This window comes from Zingiber officinale, chromosome 10B (genome assembly GCF_018446385.1).
Source record: "Zingiber officinale cultivar Zhangliang chromosome 10B, Zo_v1.1, whole genome shotgun sequence".
NCBI classification, from domain to species: domain Eukaryota; kingdom Viridiplantae; phylum Streptophyta; class Magnoliopsida; order Zingiberales; family Zingiberaceae; genus Zingiber; species Zingiber officinale.
Genome location: NC_056005.1, coordinates 85,306,088 through 85,324,204, shown reverse-complemented (window position 1 = coordinate 85,324,204; position 18,117 = coordinate 85,306,088). Strand labels below are relative to the sequence as shown.

General features: G+C 36.8%; 1 protein-coding gene across 1 annotated transcript; it reads left to right on the top strand.

Moving 5' to 3' along the window:
- Window positions 1-10,161: 10,161 nt before the first annotated feature.
- LOC122029239 (golgin subfamily A member 6-like protein 2) lies at window positions 10,162-15,122 on the top strand. Its single transcript, XM_042588178.1, has 7 exons — window positions 10,162-10,165; window positions 11,795-11,892; window positions 12,006-12,164; window positions 12,251-12,430; window positions 12,507-12,701; window positions 14,860-14,961; window positions 15,063-15,122. The coding sequence occupies exons 1-7, from the start codon at window positions 10,162-10,164 to the stop codon at window positions 15,120-15,122; spliced, it is 798 nt and encodes a 265-aa protein (XP_042444112.1).
- Window positions 15,123-18,117: the final 2,995 nt, after the last annotated feature.

Genomic DNA, 18,117 nt, shown 5'->3' with positions numbered 1-18,117 from the left:
CAATTAGCCCAATTAGGATTACTCTTAATCCAATTTGATTCATCAAATGAATCTAATCCTCTTGGTTCATCATATGAACCTAATCTCCATATAATTGTCCTTAGTGTGTGACCCTATAGGTTCTTGTAACATTGGCAATGCCCCGAAACCCATTTAGGAGCATAAGTAATGAGCGGTATCTAGCAACACATCATTACTACCCAATGTTACAAGAATGTTGAGATCCAACATCACCTTGTGACTACTAATTGTGACTCCTCACAAAATATGACAAGTGTCCTTCTATCCTAGACATCTAGATTGATCAATGTGAGGCATAGACCGTGTCATCCTCTGACCAATCTAAATCTTGAACTCCAAGTAGACTCACTCAATCAAATGAGCTCAATATCTCATATTGACTCATTTGGGCATGGCCATGCACTTCGTGGTCTCACTCTATCAAGAATATCGATGTCACTCCTGTCATATAGGAGGGATAGATCCCATCTACATCACTCACATCCCTCCGCATAATTTGTTACATACTCAGTAATCGCCTTTATAGTCCACCCAGTTACGGGTGACGTTTGACGAAACCAAAGTACATAACTCCTTATGTAGGGATCCATGGTGACTTCAGGTCTACGGACTAGTAGTCATACTAATAGCCACATGAGAAAGTATATGACACTCATATAACGATCCATGATACTTTCTCATGGCGGGTCATTCAGTATACATTCTCCAATGCATACCCATGTGTCAACTTGATATCTCTATATCCATGACTTGTGAGATCAAGTCATCGAGTTGACCTACATGCTAGTCTTATTGCATTAACATTGTCCCTGAATGTTAATACTCGACTAGGAATGATTAAGAGTAGTGTTCCCTATATCATCTCACTATCGATTCAACCAATCGATTGATGTAGGTAAGAACCTTCTACTCAAGGACGTTATTATACTTAGTTTATTTGGCACTAATACAAGTAAGTATAATAACCAAAAACCAAATGTCTTTATTTATATAGAACATGATACAACAAGTCCATAATACAATCATCAAATGATTGGCTCTAGGGCTCTAGCTAACACCTTAAGGCCCGGATTGCATTTTATTTCTTAAGAGCATACCAAAATTCCAACTTGGTAGTTCTTATGATTTTCCTAAATTGTGCCAATTTAGATTTTATCAAATTTCTCAAATTTTTGGCACAGTTTACTCCTTTTAAGAGTAAATGAATAATCCACTTCATTTTCAAAGGTTAATAATAACCTTAAAAATATTCTCCGAGTGTCAACTTTATCATGATTAGGTTAACTACCCTTTCAATTTGAGTTGACACTCTCTAACCCATTTAAGGGGTAGAGAAAATCCTCCTAGGAACCCAAAATCTATTAGTGCTCCTTGGATGCTCTAGGTACTCACTAGGAATAACTTCCCTAGATACCTTTCTAGTGACCTTGTTAGGTTTCTTAGAAGCCTTGATTACTTTTTCTAGGTCAACCCTAGGGATTTCTTCCCTTGTGACCTTCCTAGTGACTTTCTTAGACTTCTTAGAAGTCTTAGTCACGTTTGTTGTTGCAAAAATACTTCTAGGGATAACTTCCCTTGTATTTTTGACTTTACCACTAGGCCTAGGGTTAGTTCCATAGGTATATGGAACCCTATGGTAAGAAATTACATCCTTCTTGGTTTTAGGTTTGTATCCCAACCCCTTACGACCATTGGATGACTTTTGTACTCCTAGACCTAGGTTATGATTTTTGGACCCTTGTGTTTCATTTGTGATTTTCCTAAGGATTCTTTCCATTTTATCAAGTCTTGACCTCAAGACTTGATTTTCCTTCCATAGTTCCTCAACATTAGATTTTTCACTAAAATCTTGATTTTTCCTTTTCTTAGGCATATGCTTAAAACCCTTAGAATTGTTTCCAAGTTGGTTATCTACCTTCCTAACCTTAGGTTGAGTGGTTTTAGCATGAAATGTTGGGTTCTTCGGGCCGCGAAAACCGCTTTTCCGCGTCGCGGAAACCCCGAAGGACCCAAAGCCGTAGATCCGTGCAAAGATTCGTATACAAAATTCGAAAAACTATTTCTTGTACGAGTTCAAAAACCGATCTACTACTTAGATCTACGAGAAAAGTGTTTACCCTTGAAGCGTGTCCTTCGTTTAGTCCCGCTCATCCAAGGAAGCGTTGGATCTCGAGAGTGTCAATGTAGACACTCCTCTCTCGGTATCCACACGAACAAGGAGGGTTCTCTAACTCTCAAGGATGGAAGAGAGAGCACCACAAGTGTGCTAGCACTCTCTAGATGCTCTCGGATGGGATTGGAAAGAAGAGAAAAGAAGAGAAAACAAGAAGAATCTCACCACTCCTCTAGTAGTCTTCTCCTTTGTGACCTTCACACTCTCTTATTGTCTTGGACTTAACTCACACCTCTCCTCCCAATGAAGTGCACGGCAACCATCAGCCATGGAGAGCCAAAGCAAGAAGGAAGATGATACAATAAAACCACATCAATACACACAAATGAAAAAACTCCACACCATTAAGTGTGGCCGGCCACATAACTCCTCTCATTAATGTGGCCGGCCACATTAAAGAAAGGAGAGTGTAACCTCCAATGAGGTGGCACACCTCATGAGGTGGAGGTGATGTGGCAACTATGTGTCATGCCATGTAGGATGAGTCAACCTACATGATGTGGCAATGCATCAAGTCAAACTTGATGTTTCAACTTCCAATTTGGTCAAGTCAAACTTGACCCAATCTCTTCCTTGTTGAGTTAAATCCAAGCTTTGATTCAAGTCAATTTTTAATTTAATGAATCTCAATTTATTAATATAAATTGACTCAATGAATCAAATGTAAATTAGACTCATTCAACAATTGAATCTAATTGAGTCTAACTCAATAAGTCTAATTCGAATCCAATCTTTGGTTCATCATATGAACCTAATCCTATTGGTTCATCATATGAACCTAATCTCCATCCACATGTTCTTTGTGTGTGACCCAATAGGTTCTTGTAACGTTGGCAATGGTTCGAAACTCTTTTAGAAACATAAGCAATGAGCGACATCTAGCAATACATCATTGCTACCCAAGTTACAAGAAATGTTGAGATCCAACATCACCTTGTGACTACTAATTGTGACTCCTCACAATATGTGACATTGTCCTTCTATCCTAGACATCTAGATTGATCAATGTGAGGCATAGACCGTGTCATCCTCTAATCAATCTAAATCTTGAACTCCAAGTAGACGCACTCGATCAAATGAGCTCAACATCTAATGTTGACTCATTTGGGCATGGCCATGCACTTAGTGGTCTCACTCTATCAAGAATAGCGATGTCGCTCCCGTCATATGGGAGGAATAGATCTCATCTACATCACTCACATCCCTCTGCATAATTCGTTATATACCCAGTAATCGCCTTTATAGTCCACCCAGTTACGGGTGACGTTTGACGAAACCAAAGTACATAACTCTTTATGTAGGGATCCATGGTGACTTCAGGTCTAAGGACTAATAGTCATACTAATAGCCACATGAGAAAGTATATGACACTCATATAACGATCCATGATACTTTCTCATGGCGGGTCATTCAGTATACATTCTCCAATATATACCCATGTGTCAACTTGATATCTCCATATCCATGACTTGTGAGATCAAGTCATCGAGTTGACCTACATGCTAGTCTTATTGCATTAACATCGTCCCTGAATGTTAATACTCGACTAGGAATGATTAAGAGTAGTGTTCCCTATATCATCTCACTATCGATTCAACCAATCGATTGATATAGGTAAGAACGCTCTACTCAAGGACGTTACTATACTTAGTTTATTTGGCACTAAAACAAATAAGCATAATAACCAAACTATTGCCTTTATTAATATAAGAATATGATATACATGAGTCCATACAATCATCAAATGATTGGCTCTAGGGCTCTAACTAACATGAAAAGCTACATGTTTTTCCTTAATGCTATCATGCTTCTTATTTTTGTGGTAAATAGCATTAAAATGATAAAAATTAGAACTAGCATGCTTTTTACCATAATTTAAAGAGGTAGACTCAATAAATGATACCTTGCGTTTTACCTTTGAAGCTCCCCCTTGATCCATGCTTCCTCCTTTAGCTTTGACCACTTTCTTCCCCTTAGGACATTGACTCCGGTAATGTCCTTTTTGATGGCACGAGAAGCACACAATGTGCTCCTTGCTCTTCTTTGTAGTGATGGCGGTCTCCTTAGGCTTCTCCTTGCCCTTTAGTGTCACTTGGCCCTTCTTCTTTACCAAGTTAGGGCATTTACTTTTGTAGTGTCCGTGTTCCCTACACTCAAAACATATGATATGATTTTTATTATTAATAATTGAAACATTTTTACCTTTGCTTGTAGGGATGACACTTGCTCCTCCATTTGATGTTTCTTGATTTTTGGAGAATGCATTGTCTTCTTCTCCATTTGACCCGGATGTAGAAGCTTCTTCTTCTTCTTGATCCGATGTCAACAAAGGTCTCTCCCCCTCAATCCTAGAGGTGGAGGCTTCTTCATCTTCCTCTTGTACATGGAACAAAGAGTATGCTCCCTCTTTGCCCTTTTCATTGTATTCCTTTGAAGATGAAACTTCTTGACCCTCTTCTTCGGAAGTTGAGCATCTCTTAATTTCGGAGTCCTCTTGCTCTTGGTCTTGCTCCAATGAGTTGCCCTCTTTGGATTTATCTTGATTTGGTATAGTGGAGGGTTCTTCATGAAGCTTGGCCAATTTTCTCCACAATTCTTTTGCATCTTCAAATTCTCCAATTTTGCATATAATTGTGCTTGGCAATAAATTAACCTATAATTTGGTTACCATTTCATTTGCCTCGCACCTTTGGATTTGTTCTTGGCTCCACTTGCTCCTCTTGAGGATCTTGCCCTTTGAATTTCTTGGAGCTTCGAAGCCTTTCATGAGAGCAAACCATTGCTCTATCTCCATCATAAGAAAATTCTCGATCCTTGATTTCCAAGAATCGAAGCTTGTAGATACATATGGTGGAGGCACCCTTGTGTCGAATCCAAGTCCATCTTGGAATTCCATTTTGAAGTTGAGCCTTTTGATGAAGTCTTCAACTTGTAGAATTTTCTCCAACTTCTTCACCCTCTAGCTTTTTGCCCCTTCCGGCGATGATTCCGGTGAAGAGCAACCTGGCTCTGATACCACTTGTTGGGACCGAAATGTAGCTAGAGGGGGGGTGAATAGCTCGGCGCGATCTCGTGCTCATCGTTGCTTGCCTCTTGCGATGATGTGCAGCGGAAATACAAGAAAACAAACACACAACACTAACTCTAGGGATTTACTTGGTATCCACCTCAAGAAGAGGTGACTAGTCCAAGGATCCACACAATCACGCACCCTCCACTATAAAAACACTCCTTCTCGGTAACTACTAAAGGAGGAGAAGCCTTGCAACCTCACAATACAACAATGAGAAAGAAAGAAGCAAAATACAAATGAATCTTACAAAATTACAATGAAAACCCTAGCTTCTTCTTCTTCTTGTTGCAACTCGCCTCTTGACTAGGATGAGCCTCCAAGAACCTTCAAGAACTGGCGGTGAGGAAGAAAAGATCGCTGTGGAGTTGTGTTGTGATCACTTGTGGAGAAGAGAGGAAGAAGTGCCGAAGAAATCGCTCGCCAGCGGCTTTATTCGTGCCAACGGTCGAATCCCAATCGATTGGATTGCTCCCAATCGATTGGGGAGGCTTTGGATCGATCGACTGATTGATCCAGAGTGCCTCTGTGCTTTCTGGAATTGCCCTGAATCGATTGCTCGATCGATTCAAGGATTCTCGAGCGATTTCTAGTGCTCCAATCGATCGGTCGATCGATTGGAGGTTTCAATCGATCAACCGATCGATTCAGAAGCTTACTGTTTGCTCAGAAACTCTCCCAATCGATCGGTCGATCGATTGGGAAAGTTTCAATCGATTACCCAATCGATTCACAGCATTTCTGCACAAAATCACATCACCCAATTGATTGACCAATCGATTGAACCCAATCGATCGGCCAATCGATTGGGAAGTAGAAATCTGTGTAGAGCTTGAAATTAGCTTCGTTTCACATCTGAGATCACCTCATTCCGATATCCAAGTCAAAAGTTATGGCCTTCGGAAGCTCACTACATCCGAACTTCCTAGTTCCATGCCAACTCCCTATTGGACTTACGATCGCTAAGAGTTCGATCAACTTTTGACTCATCTAAACTTTCTCTTTGTGCCAAGTGTTCAGTCAACCTTGACCTACTTGGACTTATGATCTTGTGCCAAGTGTCCGGTCCTCCATGACTCACTTGGACTTCCTTCTACCAGATGTCCGGTCACCCTTAACCCATCTCGATTTCCTCGTGCCTGGCTTCACTCACCAGGTCTTTCCATTACCCGACTTCACTCACCGGGACTTTCCCCTGCCTAGCTTCACTCACTAGGACTTTCAATTGCTTGGCTTCACTCACCAGGACTTCTACCTGCCTGGCTTCACTCACCAGGACTTTTCCAACTGTCCGGCTTCACTCACCGGGACTTTCACCTAGCTTCACTCACTAGGATTTTCATCTATCTGGCTTCACTCACCAAGACTTCTCAACTGTCCGGCTTCACTCACCGGGACTTTCACCTAGCTTCACTCACTAGGATTTTCATCTGCCTGACTTCACTCACCAGGACTTCCCACATAGACGATTGCACCTGCAATCTCCACGACCTGTCAGTCTCCATGTATTGTCTCAATGTATTATCAAACATCGAAAGCCAAACATCAAGACCCAAGCTTGAGCCAACTCAAGCTTAGTCAACCAGGTCAACCTTGACCTAAGGAATATTGCACCAACAATAGGCACCAGCACCTAGCCGTAACCAGCATTGCAGGCGACCAGTCATGACCTCTGCGCATCCTCATACTCTCGAGCTCTCTCTACTGATCACCAGTGTGCCCTACTACCATACTTGAGCAGATCCACAGCTCCGACCATCACTGTTTGTGGGTGATTCATGGCTCCAACTACCATTTTCAGCTGTGAACCTGTCACGCCCCAGGTAGTCTCTACCAGAAGAAATTTCGGCAGCATCTCCCCTGTACGGGTGACAATATGAAACTTCCTATAATGCCCTCACGGCCACATATACCTCGACCAACACGGTCGGAACAATAACAATATATATTAAGCAAGCACCCACGTAGTTTAATAGTAAAAATTAAACATAAGCAACGATAAGGAAAACATCTCAAATATCATACTCAACTACACCCATAAAATTCAAATATGATATCCTACTCAACTACACCTATAAAACTTAAATCACCAGCATACATCCAAACAAAAACCCCATCGATAATAAGGGATCATACAAGATTTAAGTGCCAAAAGGTACAAGTCTGAAAACGTAGACGATAACATAATAAGAAAACCAAAGAGAAGATCTAAAATGGAAATCCTCACAACCTAAAGGGGGAAACTAGCGACAAGAACTCCTCTGGGCAACCTCAACCTGAAATGGTAATAACGGGGGGTGAGTCCAACACTCAGTGGATACCTAGTTGACATGTATAGTAAATACTAACCAACAGTAATAAATATACGTACAGTCTCCAGAAGTAATGAAACAATGCAAAACTGAAGATAAGGGAGAAGTTGTACTCACCAGGACCTCCTATTAGGATAATAAGGTCATCAGACCGAAAATACATGTCCCTGTATGCATGTTAATCATATGCATCCATCCAATATGCAGTAAACAAAGTGCAGCAAACACAAGCAATAAATACATCATGCATATGATGACAATGACATGTTCTGATCACCCCTGATACCAGTCAGCCATCTCACATACGATGGTGAGACCGAGTGGGTAGGGTTGTGACAACCGTGCACTTTGCCGTCACTGCTCCTGATGAGTGACCAAGTGGATGGGATACTGTCGGAGTGCACCTATCCTCCTACCCCAAATCATAAGTGGGGGAGCGCAATGCTCTCATCTCCCTGAGACAATCCAGAGGAGGGATCCCTATCGGCTACCATGCTACGTCACACTACCCATGAGCGGACCAACGGAGCCAAACAGAGCAACCTGCTGCAACACACCCTGCCTGAATAAAAATCATTAACCCATGAGTGGTTGTGTGTGCAGATCCATGTAACTGACGATGTGCTCAACAATAATAGAGCCAACTATCGCACAACATGTAATCATGAGAGATGGTGCATGACACTAAGCATACAAATCCTGACCATATCTACCTCCATAAAACATGTACCAAAAATAAATGGATCAAATAAACAGATCTAGGTACACAGGTTAGATATGGTAAATGACTAGTCCGGTATATCACATGGCATGGTATGTCACTACCTCTATAACATAAATAATAAACAGGGGCATGAATGCTAAATAGGTAACAAACAAAACATGCTCGGAAACAAATAGTGGCATACCGATGCAGATATAAACATAATTATCACTACTTGTTAAAATCTACTAAGCATATCAACATGACATTATCTAAAAGATAAGTCAAGGTACCCACCTCAAATAGAAGGTCCAATCCAATCAAATCGAACGTCGAGATACTCGTCTCAAATAAGAGTCTTGCATCACCAATATATACATTTTTATTTAGCTAAAATTCAATGAATAGCTAAATAAAATCCCTACGACTAATTTAGGGTAAACCTCTAATCACATCGCCATTCATCCTACCTAAATAGAAATTTGACGACCAATTAGGGTTTGTTACCTAATTCCCAATCAACCATTAGATTAATAATCCAAACATAATTCCATTTACACATAATCATCTAACTACAAAACGTATCAAATTCCTATCCTTACCTCAATTCACAGTAGCTGTTGCTACTGGAACAAGTTGCTGCGGGATGGAATTGCTGCCGGAACCAAGAAAACCCACGGAACAAGACCTCCCTGCTCGAGTCTTCCCTACCATTCAGATCAAGAAGAGATCAAGAAGTGGAGATCAAGAGTTCAACCAAGCATTCCACCAGAAAAATCTATTCACAACCCCACTTACCTCTGCCAACAGCATCCTTTACTTCCCAATCAAACACCCAGATCAACTAGGGCAGAGCACCTATCTCCAAATCGCCAACAGCCAGATAGAAAGAAGGAATCGGCGACTGTACTAGGGCACAAGGATGGCAGCACTGGGTCAGATCTCTGGCGACGGGCGGCGTCAAGTCGTGGTGGCCGGTAGCGACGTAGAGAGAGATCGGCGTTGTTTGGAGAAGAGGAAGGAGACGACTCTAGGGCTTCGGGGCTTCCCTTGGTCAAGGGATTTTTCAGCGAGGAGAAGAGACGCCACCGTCGGGTTGAGAAGATGAAGGCTCAGGGAAAACAAAGTGGTGGTCGGCGCCACGCTGCTCGGCGTCGCGAGAGGGAGAGGGAGAGGAAGGGAATCGGCTCGGGGAAGATGATCGGGTTTGGGGAAGAAGAAAAGAATCGGCGCAGAGAGGGGAGAGGCTCGGGCGAGGGAAGAAATGAAGGAAAAGAAAGAAAATAAAAGAAAAAAGAAAAGAAAAGGAAAAATTAAACTTTTCCTCGTTTAAATGGGGTAGCCTAAACAGGCTTTTCCGGTGCCCAATATTTATCCCCATGACCTAAGTCATTCGAGCTCTGAAAAATTTCTGAAAAATTTCTAAAAATTTTGAAAAATTTCCTTATGATTATTCATCCTTTTTCGGTATTTTATAGAACCTCTTCGGTCATGAGCCATCAATATCCACCACAGATTTGGTGAGTATGTGGAATAATTAGGTTAATTCAATTAGGGTTTCCTAACCCTAATTGTGATTATGTTTGGTTAGTCATATCATGGTAGATTGATATGATTTGAACAAGTGTATCCCTTGGCAATTCATTTCTTATGTCTCTATTGATGATATCATGTTCTTAAAACTCTTGGAAAATATTTTTTTCTTGTGCGTATTGAACATCAAGGATCTAAAATCCTAATATTTAGTTCATACTTGCTTTTATATGTTACTGATGATTGGCATTTTCTATTGAGAAGGGTTGAGTATGAAACATCAGTGGAAATGGTTCTAGTAATGACTGTTGAACCTAGATTTGGTGGGCAAAAGTTTATACCATAAACAATGGGTAAGGTTATTACACCAACTATTTTGTCTTAAATTTGTGATATTCTTTATCTTTTTTTTGTCCTTTTTAATTTTATTCATTCGCATCTCTCAATTTCCATTTTAGGTATGCACATTTAGGAAAAAAATTTCAAACCTTGATATAGAGGTGAGTAAGGTCTCCCTTTTCTTGTGTATTAGTGTAGTTCTCTTAGCATGTTTATTAAATATCTTATTATCTTGGGAAACTCTGCCCCTTCCATCATCCCAACTTGGGAAAAGTGGATATTTTTTTGATAATTCTTTTTGTAACAAAAACTCATTGGAATAATTTTTACTCATGGATTAGTTTTATGTCTTGCATACAATAGCCTTAAGACTCCAGGAAAGTTTAATTGCCTCTGGAAAATCAATCTAGTATGTTGTTGTCGTATATTTGCAAATGTAAATAGTTCTTAAAGGTTTGTAAAAGCAAATGCAGTTTATTGAGCATGTCATGCTTTTTGTTTCCAATTCTTGAACATTTATGATGTTTAGTTCCTTCATCTGATATTAAACTTGTGAACCTATTTAGTTTATTGTTAAAACTCTGATGCGTGTAGATAGATGATTTGTGTAGAATGTGAAGATTTATTAACTGATTATATCACTCCAACTTAACCTGAATTTATTATTCTTTCTACTAATTATATTGTCTAAGATTCTAAGAAGTTAAATGGAAAGATACAACTACAAGCATCTTGTTATATGCTTGGTATGACTCAGTGTGATTTTCTAAACTCATTTTATTCTTTCTAGAGTTGATAAGATGTTCTTGCTTTTAGCTGACACTACAAGAAATATAATCTATTATGACACTTTCTTTATGACATTTAATTTTTAGTATCATTATAAATAATTTATAATGACATATATCAAAAGAGATTATTTTAAGTATTAAAATATCATTTTAGATTATATATGGTGACAAAATTTAATAGTCACCATATAACATACTTAAAGTATAACCTATTCGTGTATTTTTTTTCCACCACCGCGTTATAGATTTTGCCCGATCGAGGTTTCTGTTCCCTCAAGCGCCGATTGTTTCTTCTTGTGGACAATCCCTAATTTTCGTCGTCACCGCTCAGATCCGCTCAAGCGCCGCTACCTCCTCTCCCTTTCTCCTCTCTAACCTGCTCTTGTCGTCGCCACTTCTCTCCCCCACGCTCATCATCTCTATCGCTGCTCCTCACCCTTTTTCCTCCCTAACCCATTCTCGCCGTCACCGCTCCTCTCGCCCACCTTCACGCATCCTTGTCGCCGCCGCCGCCGGCCTCCATCGCTCGTCTCCACCACGATTCCTCCACAGCATAGTGAGTGGAGGTTTTGGTTTAAGAAATTTGAAGTTTTAAAGGTATTTCTTTGTTACATGTTACCTTTTGTTTTTGTATACTATTAATTTTTTCAATCTGAACCCTACCTCCATGAAAGTAAGGCTGATTGATTCCCCAACAATACAAATAATTCCTTGTTGCATTGCTTGTAGTTTGGAGAGGTGTCTGATGTAATTTCAAAACATTTTTATGTCGTTTTCATGTAATCTTTAAATGATTACTTAGAGTTTGTTTAATCCATGCATGGTTCTGAAATGGTCATAATTGGAACTAAGACAATCAACTTTCAGCAAGCATACAAACTGCACAGTCAGAAGTAAATGAGAAAACCCAAAGAAGGGATTCTATCAAAGTTTCTATTGAAAAGCAGAAGGTATTAGTTACATACAGTTCCATGCTAATTAACTTTTGAGGCAGAGAATCCCGATAGGACATTAGATTAGTTTCTCTTTAGTTTTTATTTTTATTGATCTATTTTATCCTCAGGTGATATGTAATGAATTCTGGAAGAAATTTGAAGATGAAAAAGCTGAAGACAGAACTGCAAGAGCTGCAGTTAGTGCCAAACTCCAACAGATGGAGTCACTCCAATTAATGTTAAACAAGCTGAAAAATGTACAGTCCATTGAGGAACTTGATGCCAAGGTAAGATTTTGAGGTGATCCTTCCTGAAAGTGTTTTGACTGTTTGTTCCTCCTTTTATTCATCTAGTTACATGTTTTCTTGTTCAGATACAATCAATGGAATTTGATCTTCAGCATGTAACCATGCCACTGAAAGAAGAAAAGAAATATATTCATGATCTTAAACAGTTAAGGCAACAGCGAGACCAACTCACTTCTAATATGGGCTCAATTACTGAAATGGATGAGGCATTTGATCAAAAGGAACAGATTGATGAGCGATTTAATGTACTTTTGTTGTACTGTCATAATCTTTTTAATGTTTTCCTTTCATCTTGATTTAAAACTTGTTTTATGCCTGCAGCTTTTGAAGAAGGAATTGGATTCTCTTAGAACTGAGGTGCTGCGAACTGAAGCAAATGCAAATGTTGCCAGGAAGAAGTATGATGAGGAACAACAAATTTTGAGAGTTCTTCGTCAACAATTCAGGGATGCTGATGCTCTTCGCCAAAAAGCATATGGACAATGGCGAGAACTTAAAAACATGGTAACTGAAAGGGTAAGCTATTCTGCAATATTTTATAGGAATTTAGTTAATCCAGGTTCCATATCTACAGTTTGATTATTATTTCATTTTTTTATGTTAATAGATAACCTTTTAGTCATTATGTTCCTCTGCTGCATTTATTTTTTTCAGTCATCTGTATATATCTTTATTTTAATAACAAGGCCAAACAATGTGAGAACTCTTTTTACATTGTACTATCTTAATTTACTAAGGACATCAATTGTGCAATGTGAGATCCCTATATGTTGGTAAATGTCATTTTAGACTTCAACATGGATATTGTTCTTCCATGATTCATGGTTGTCAGTCAATCATATATCTTCATTATAATAGAAGGCCAACAGTTTGATAATTCTTTTTGCAATGAAAAAGTTTCTATACATCAATAATAAATTACATTTCCCTACATTAGTCTAGGGCATTAATTGTAATGTGAGATGCCTTGAAGATCTCTGAATATCTAGGTAGATGCCTGTAGTTTTAGCCAGACATTGTGAGGATAATCTCTGTGTCATGATAGAAGAGATGTATTGACTGAGTATTTTCTTCACTAGATTTAACTAAATCCACTGTGTTGTTTATGCTATATGAAGTCTGTGTGTCTTTATTCTTACAACATTGGTGCCCACGCTTAAAATTCAAAAAATGATATCTGAGCTCTTAATTTCTCTGGATCGTTACACAGGGAAATCAGTAGTTAGTAATTTCATATGCTAGCTTAATTATCATTATAACCCATATTAGAAGTGTTGCTTTGACTAAAGGACAGTCCGGTACATAAAGCTCCCGCCAATCTAGGATTCCGGGAAAGGATCAGACCACATTGGATCAATTGTATGCAACCTTACCTTGCACTTTGCAAGAGATTGTTTCTGTGACTCAAACCCGAGGACTCACATAGCAGCAACTTTATCGTTGCACTAAGACTCTCCTACTGAAGTGTTGCTTTGACTAATGACTGCTTTCATTTCTTTTTGATTGAAAGCTTTTTCTCATTTCTATCTTCTTCAGCAACTCAAAAAAAGTTCCAAACATTGATTTGTTCTCTTGATATGACTAAAGTTGGAAAACCCTTAAATTAACCAAACCATTCTCCTTGTCATTGATCAACAAGCGTTAGGGAATTCTGAGAACTTTAAAACCTCAATTGCAGGAATAGAAGGAAGCTGTGAAGCGAGTGGAGGTTTTAGTCTAAGACACCAGAAACTTAAGCTTTAAAGGTTTTTCCTTGTTACCTTTCTTTTTTTTTTTTTTGTATTGTATATTTTTCTTTTGTACTGTGTATTATTCTTAGGTGAGGTAAATTATGAGATACCATATATTGTTGTATCCTCTTAAGTGATGATGTTTCATTCTTGATTTTAAAGCCTTATCCCATGTCTCTTTAAATTTCATTTAAACTATATTTGTGGTCTATAGTTCTTATACTTGAATTTCACTTGTAACTTAGTTCTTTATTTATGAATGTTAAATTTAGTATATATGCATTTTATAATTTAACAATTTATCATAATGTTAAATTGATTTTAATAACTTTTTTTTAGAATCGTTATGGATAAGAGTTGGATGGTTTTACCGAGACAAACTGAGGAGTATAGAAATGGAGTTGAGTCTTTCTTACAATTTGCATTTTCTAATGCTAACATAAATAGAATGATTTTATGTCCTTGTGTGCGGTATAAGATTGGTATATTTGTTTCAAGAGAGGTTGCTTATGATCATTTGACTGTCGATGGATTCATCAAAGGTTATACTCACTGGGTATTCATATTATAATTCTATACGAGTTTTAGTATCCCCATTGGAATGTTCAAGCATAATAATTGCATTTATTCGTCACTTTTTACTAAAGAAAGATAGATAATTTAGTAAGCAAATCATGACCAACTAGCTCAAATAAGCATTTTAATTATTGTAGTTACCAAACTAAAATTACTATAAAAATTTGGCACATGTTTATATAGTATAGAACTAGAGCTATTGTGAGTCTATGCATGGATAACATGCTGTAACAACTTGAATTTAGATATAAAAGTTATCTAATTGTGAAAACACAATGATTTTACAAAGAAGTGAATATTGACTTGTTTAAAAAGTTATCTAATTTGGCACATGTTTATTAGATTGAGATGAACTTGAATATTTGCAGGAAAAAGAAAAGGGATACCCTCCATCACGAGTTGAATTATTCCAGGCTTGCTTTACTCATGTCAATGAAAGTCCTTCAAGTAATATTGTAGCAGAAATATTGGTAAGTTATTTTTATACTCTTCAACTATATTGTAGCAAAATGATTTATTTTAATTATCATTATATATTTAATAAGTATCAACATGTTATGTTTTGATAAAGGCTGCAATGAATGAATTAACAAATCAACTTCCTGAAGATTCTAATGATCCAGTGAATTAGAATGATATATTTGCTCAAATCATGGGACCAGATAGACCTGGTCGAGTATGGATGCTTGGTGATGGTGTTAGTCCATCTGATTTATTGGGAGAAGTTCCTAGTTGTGGCACATGCAATCGACTAGTGATGGAACAACAGACAAAATTAGAAAAAATGGATGAGCAAATAAAAAAGCAAGGCCAACATATTGCAATGTTAGAAGCTAAAATTTCTGAGCAATCAAACCAGAGTCATTTTTCAAATTGCAATAGTAATCAACACACATCACCAAATAGTAATCCACAAATGTCTGTTCCTCATCATCCATCTTTACGAGTAAGGTTTATTTAATTTCATTTTTTATTATGTGTTTCACATATCTTCAAACTCTTTAAATTTTTAACTCTTTTACACTTTTATGCAGATTGGATGTTCTGTTTTGATCAAAAGTTTATTTGATTCAACGAAATTTATGGCAAAAGGAGTGCTCCATAGCATGGATCCAAATACTATAGTAGGGAGACAAGCACTAGGACCAAATTGGTGTGAAGTAAGAATACAAGTTGTCCTGGAACTAGAAGAGAGTTTAATTAGACCTTATGATTTTTTACAAAAGTTTGAGGATGCACTTGGAGGAATGATATCTTGGCCTTATCATCTGGTATATTTTCTACTTTTCATTGAAATATTATTAATTTTTTATATTTATCATGTAATTATAATTTTAAATAAATATGAAATGCATTTGCAGTTAACAGTAAACGAAGATTACTATTAGGTGAATATGAAATGATATTTTACATTTTCTCGTTTGTTATGATATTTAATCTTTATCATTATTTCTATTAACTTTTTGTCTTCATTGTTTTATTTCACTAATATAAATTTATTCATTGTATTTGTAGGTGATAGGTACTTGGATTTTTGTGAAGCAATACGATGGTTGAAGATGGTCTGCCTAGTTAGTTTTTATTTTATAAGACTCTGTTCTAAAACTTAATATTTTGAGTGTAGTGTGTTGTTAGTTTTGGATGTAAAGAACTTGTCGTTAGTTTGTATTTTAACTTTGACTCAAATATTTGTTGGATGAATTTAGATTATCTATTTGCACTTTAAATTATATTTTATGATTTTTTTCTATTCTAAATGATGGATGGATTGTGATGATGTACAAATATTGAATTCATGTTATATATTATATATAAATATTAATGATCATTTTAAATATATTTATAAATTATTATAATGACATTTGTTAATATCATAATAGATTAGTTAAGGTGACATTTAAAATGATTTTATAAATTTTTACTGACATTTTTTATTGTCCTTATAAAAAATATAAATATCATAATAAATGAGTTTTAGTGACATTTAGTTTTATCACTGTTATGATGATAACACGACATATGAAAATGTCCTTAGAAAATGACTTTTCTTGACATTTTAGAGTGTCGTTATATCTTTAAATTAGGACACTTTTGCTGTTAGCATTGATATTGTATAACGACATTATAAAATGTCAGGAAATTGAGGAGGGTCTAAGATGACATCACTTTATAGGGCGTTTTTAGCAAATGTCACCAAAACGTTAATGTCACCATAAATATACTATAAGGATATTTATGTGTGTCATGATAGACTAATTTTCTTGTAGTGTGATTGTATTTTTGCTTCATTCTATGCTTGACTTGGCGGTCTTGGTTAGTTGCTACATGTTTTGTTTACTCAATTATTTCTCTTTACTGCTTTCTTTATTCTTGAAGAAGAAATAGGTAACATTCTTGTGACCAAGAGTCTTATGTACTTGTTGTAAATGGGTAAAACAACATATTAGGATACTTTGAGTCTAGGTGACCAAGCTTTATCAGTAAAGTTCAATATACTCTTGTTAGTTTATTTTTTCTTTTTCCCTCTCTTAATTGATTGTACTTCTTTATATTCAATTGCAATCATAGTTTCTTTGGAGTTTGGACAGAAAAGATTGTTACTTTGTGTTTTTTGCAAGGGTATATGGACAAGTACGTCAAGGTATAGTTGTTTTTGAGAGGTGGTTCATTTTTAGCTATGGCACAAAGATTTGTATAGCTATGTAGAACTGTATGCCATACAAGAATTGTGATGATTCAAGTTTTGAAATGAGCTTCACACTGAAATAGGTATATACAAAGCTATGGGTGCGAACATGCATGTTTATGCCACATGGAGGGATTCATGAAGATATTAATTGATGGATTTTGTATAATACTTTAGCTAACTACATATTTTTAGATGTCAATTGTTGGCTATTTGTAAAATTTTAAGGAGAATATAGTGTGGTACAACTTTTGTAATACAATGATCATATTTTAGATAATCTATTTTGTAGAATTGCGTTTGATTGGATGATAAAATTACATTATCAATAATATATTTGTGAAAAAATAAATGTTATTATTAATGGGCAAAAGTCTTACATTTTTAAAAATAAAACACAAATATAAGTGTTGCATATGAAGGAATAAGTGATGCATTTAAGAGATAAAAAATTTAATAAAAAGTGTTGCATTTGTAGAGAAAGTGTTGCATTATTGGGTTAAAAATTTGTAAAAAGTGTTGCTCTTAATAATGTTATTATTGCTATTACTCAAGAATAACAAAAAAATAAGTGTTGCATATAAAGAATTGTTGCCTTTGTTATATATTGCAACAGTTCAAGAAAGTGTTGCATAAAATGACAAAAGCGTTGTGTTATATCTAACATGATAAGACTTTAGAAGATAGAGTCAAAAGCATTACCTTAGGCATAATGCAACATTTATAGGGCCAAAAATAACACTTTTTGGGTGATGTCTTAGGCTCAATTTGTAGTAGTCAGTCAAACGGGAAGTTGACAAAGTCTAAGTTTATCAAAGGTTGACAAGATACTTGGTGGAGAAGTCCTAACAGGTCATAGTTGACTAAATATTAGGCAAGGGAACCCTAAACTTGGATTAAGTAAGTTAAGATTAGGCAATCGATTGAAGTCCAAGTTGGT

Bases quoted from the DNA above. Each gene is read 5' to 3' on its own strand.
- LOC122029239 (XM_042588178.1), top strand. The intron at 12,702-14,859 runs GTAAGCTATTCT...GAATATTTGCAG, and splicing joins AAAACATGGTAACTGAAAGG to GAAAAAGAAAAGGGATACCC. The intron at 14,962-15,062 runs GTAAGTTATTTT...GTTTTGATAAAG, and splicing joins ATATTGTAGCAGAAATATTG to GCTGCAATGAATGAATTAAC.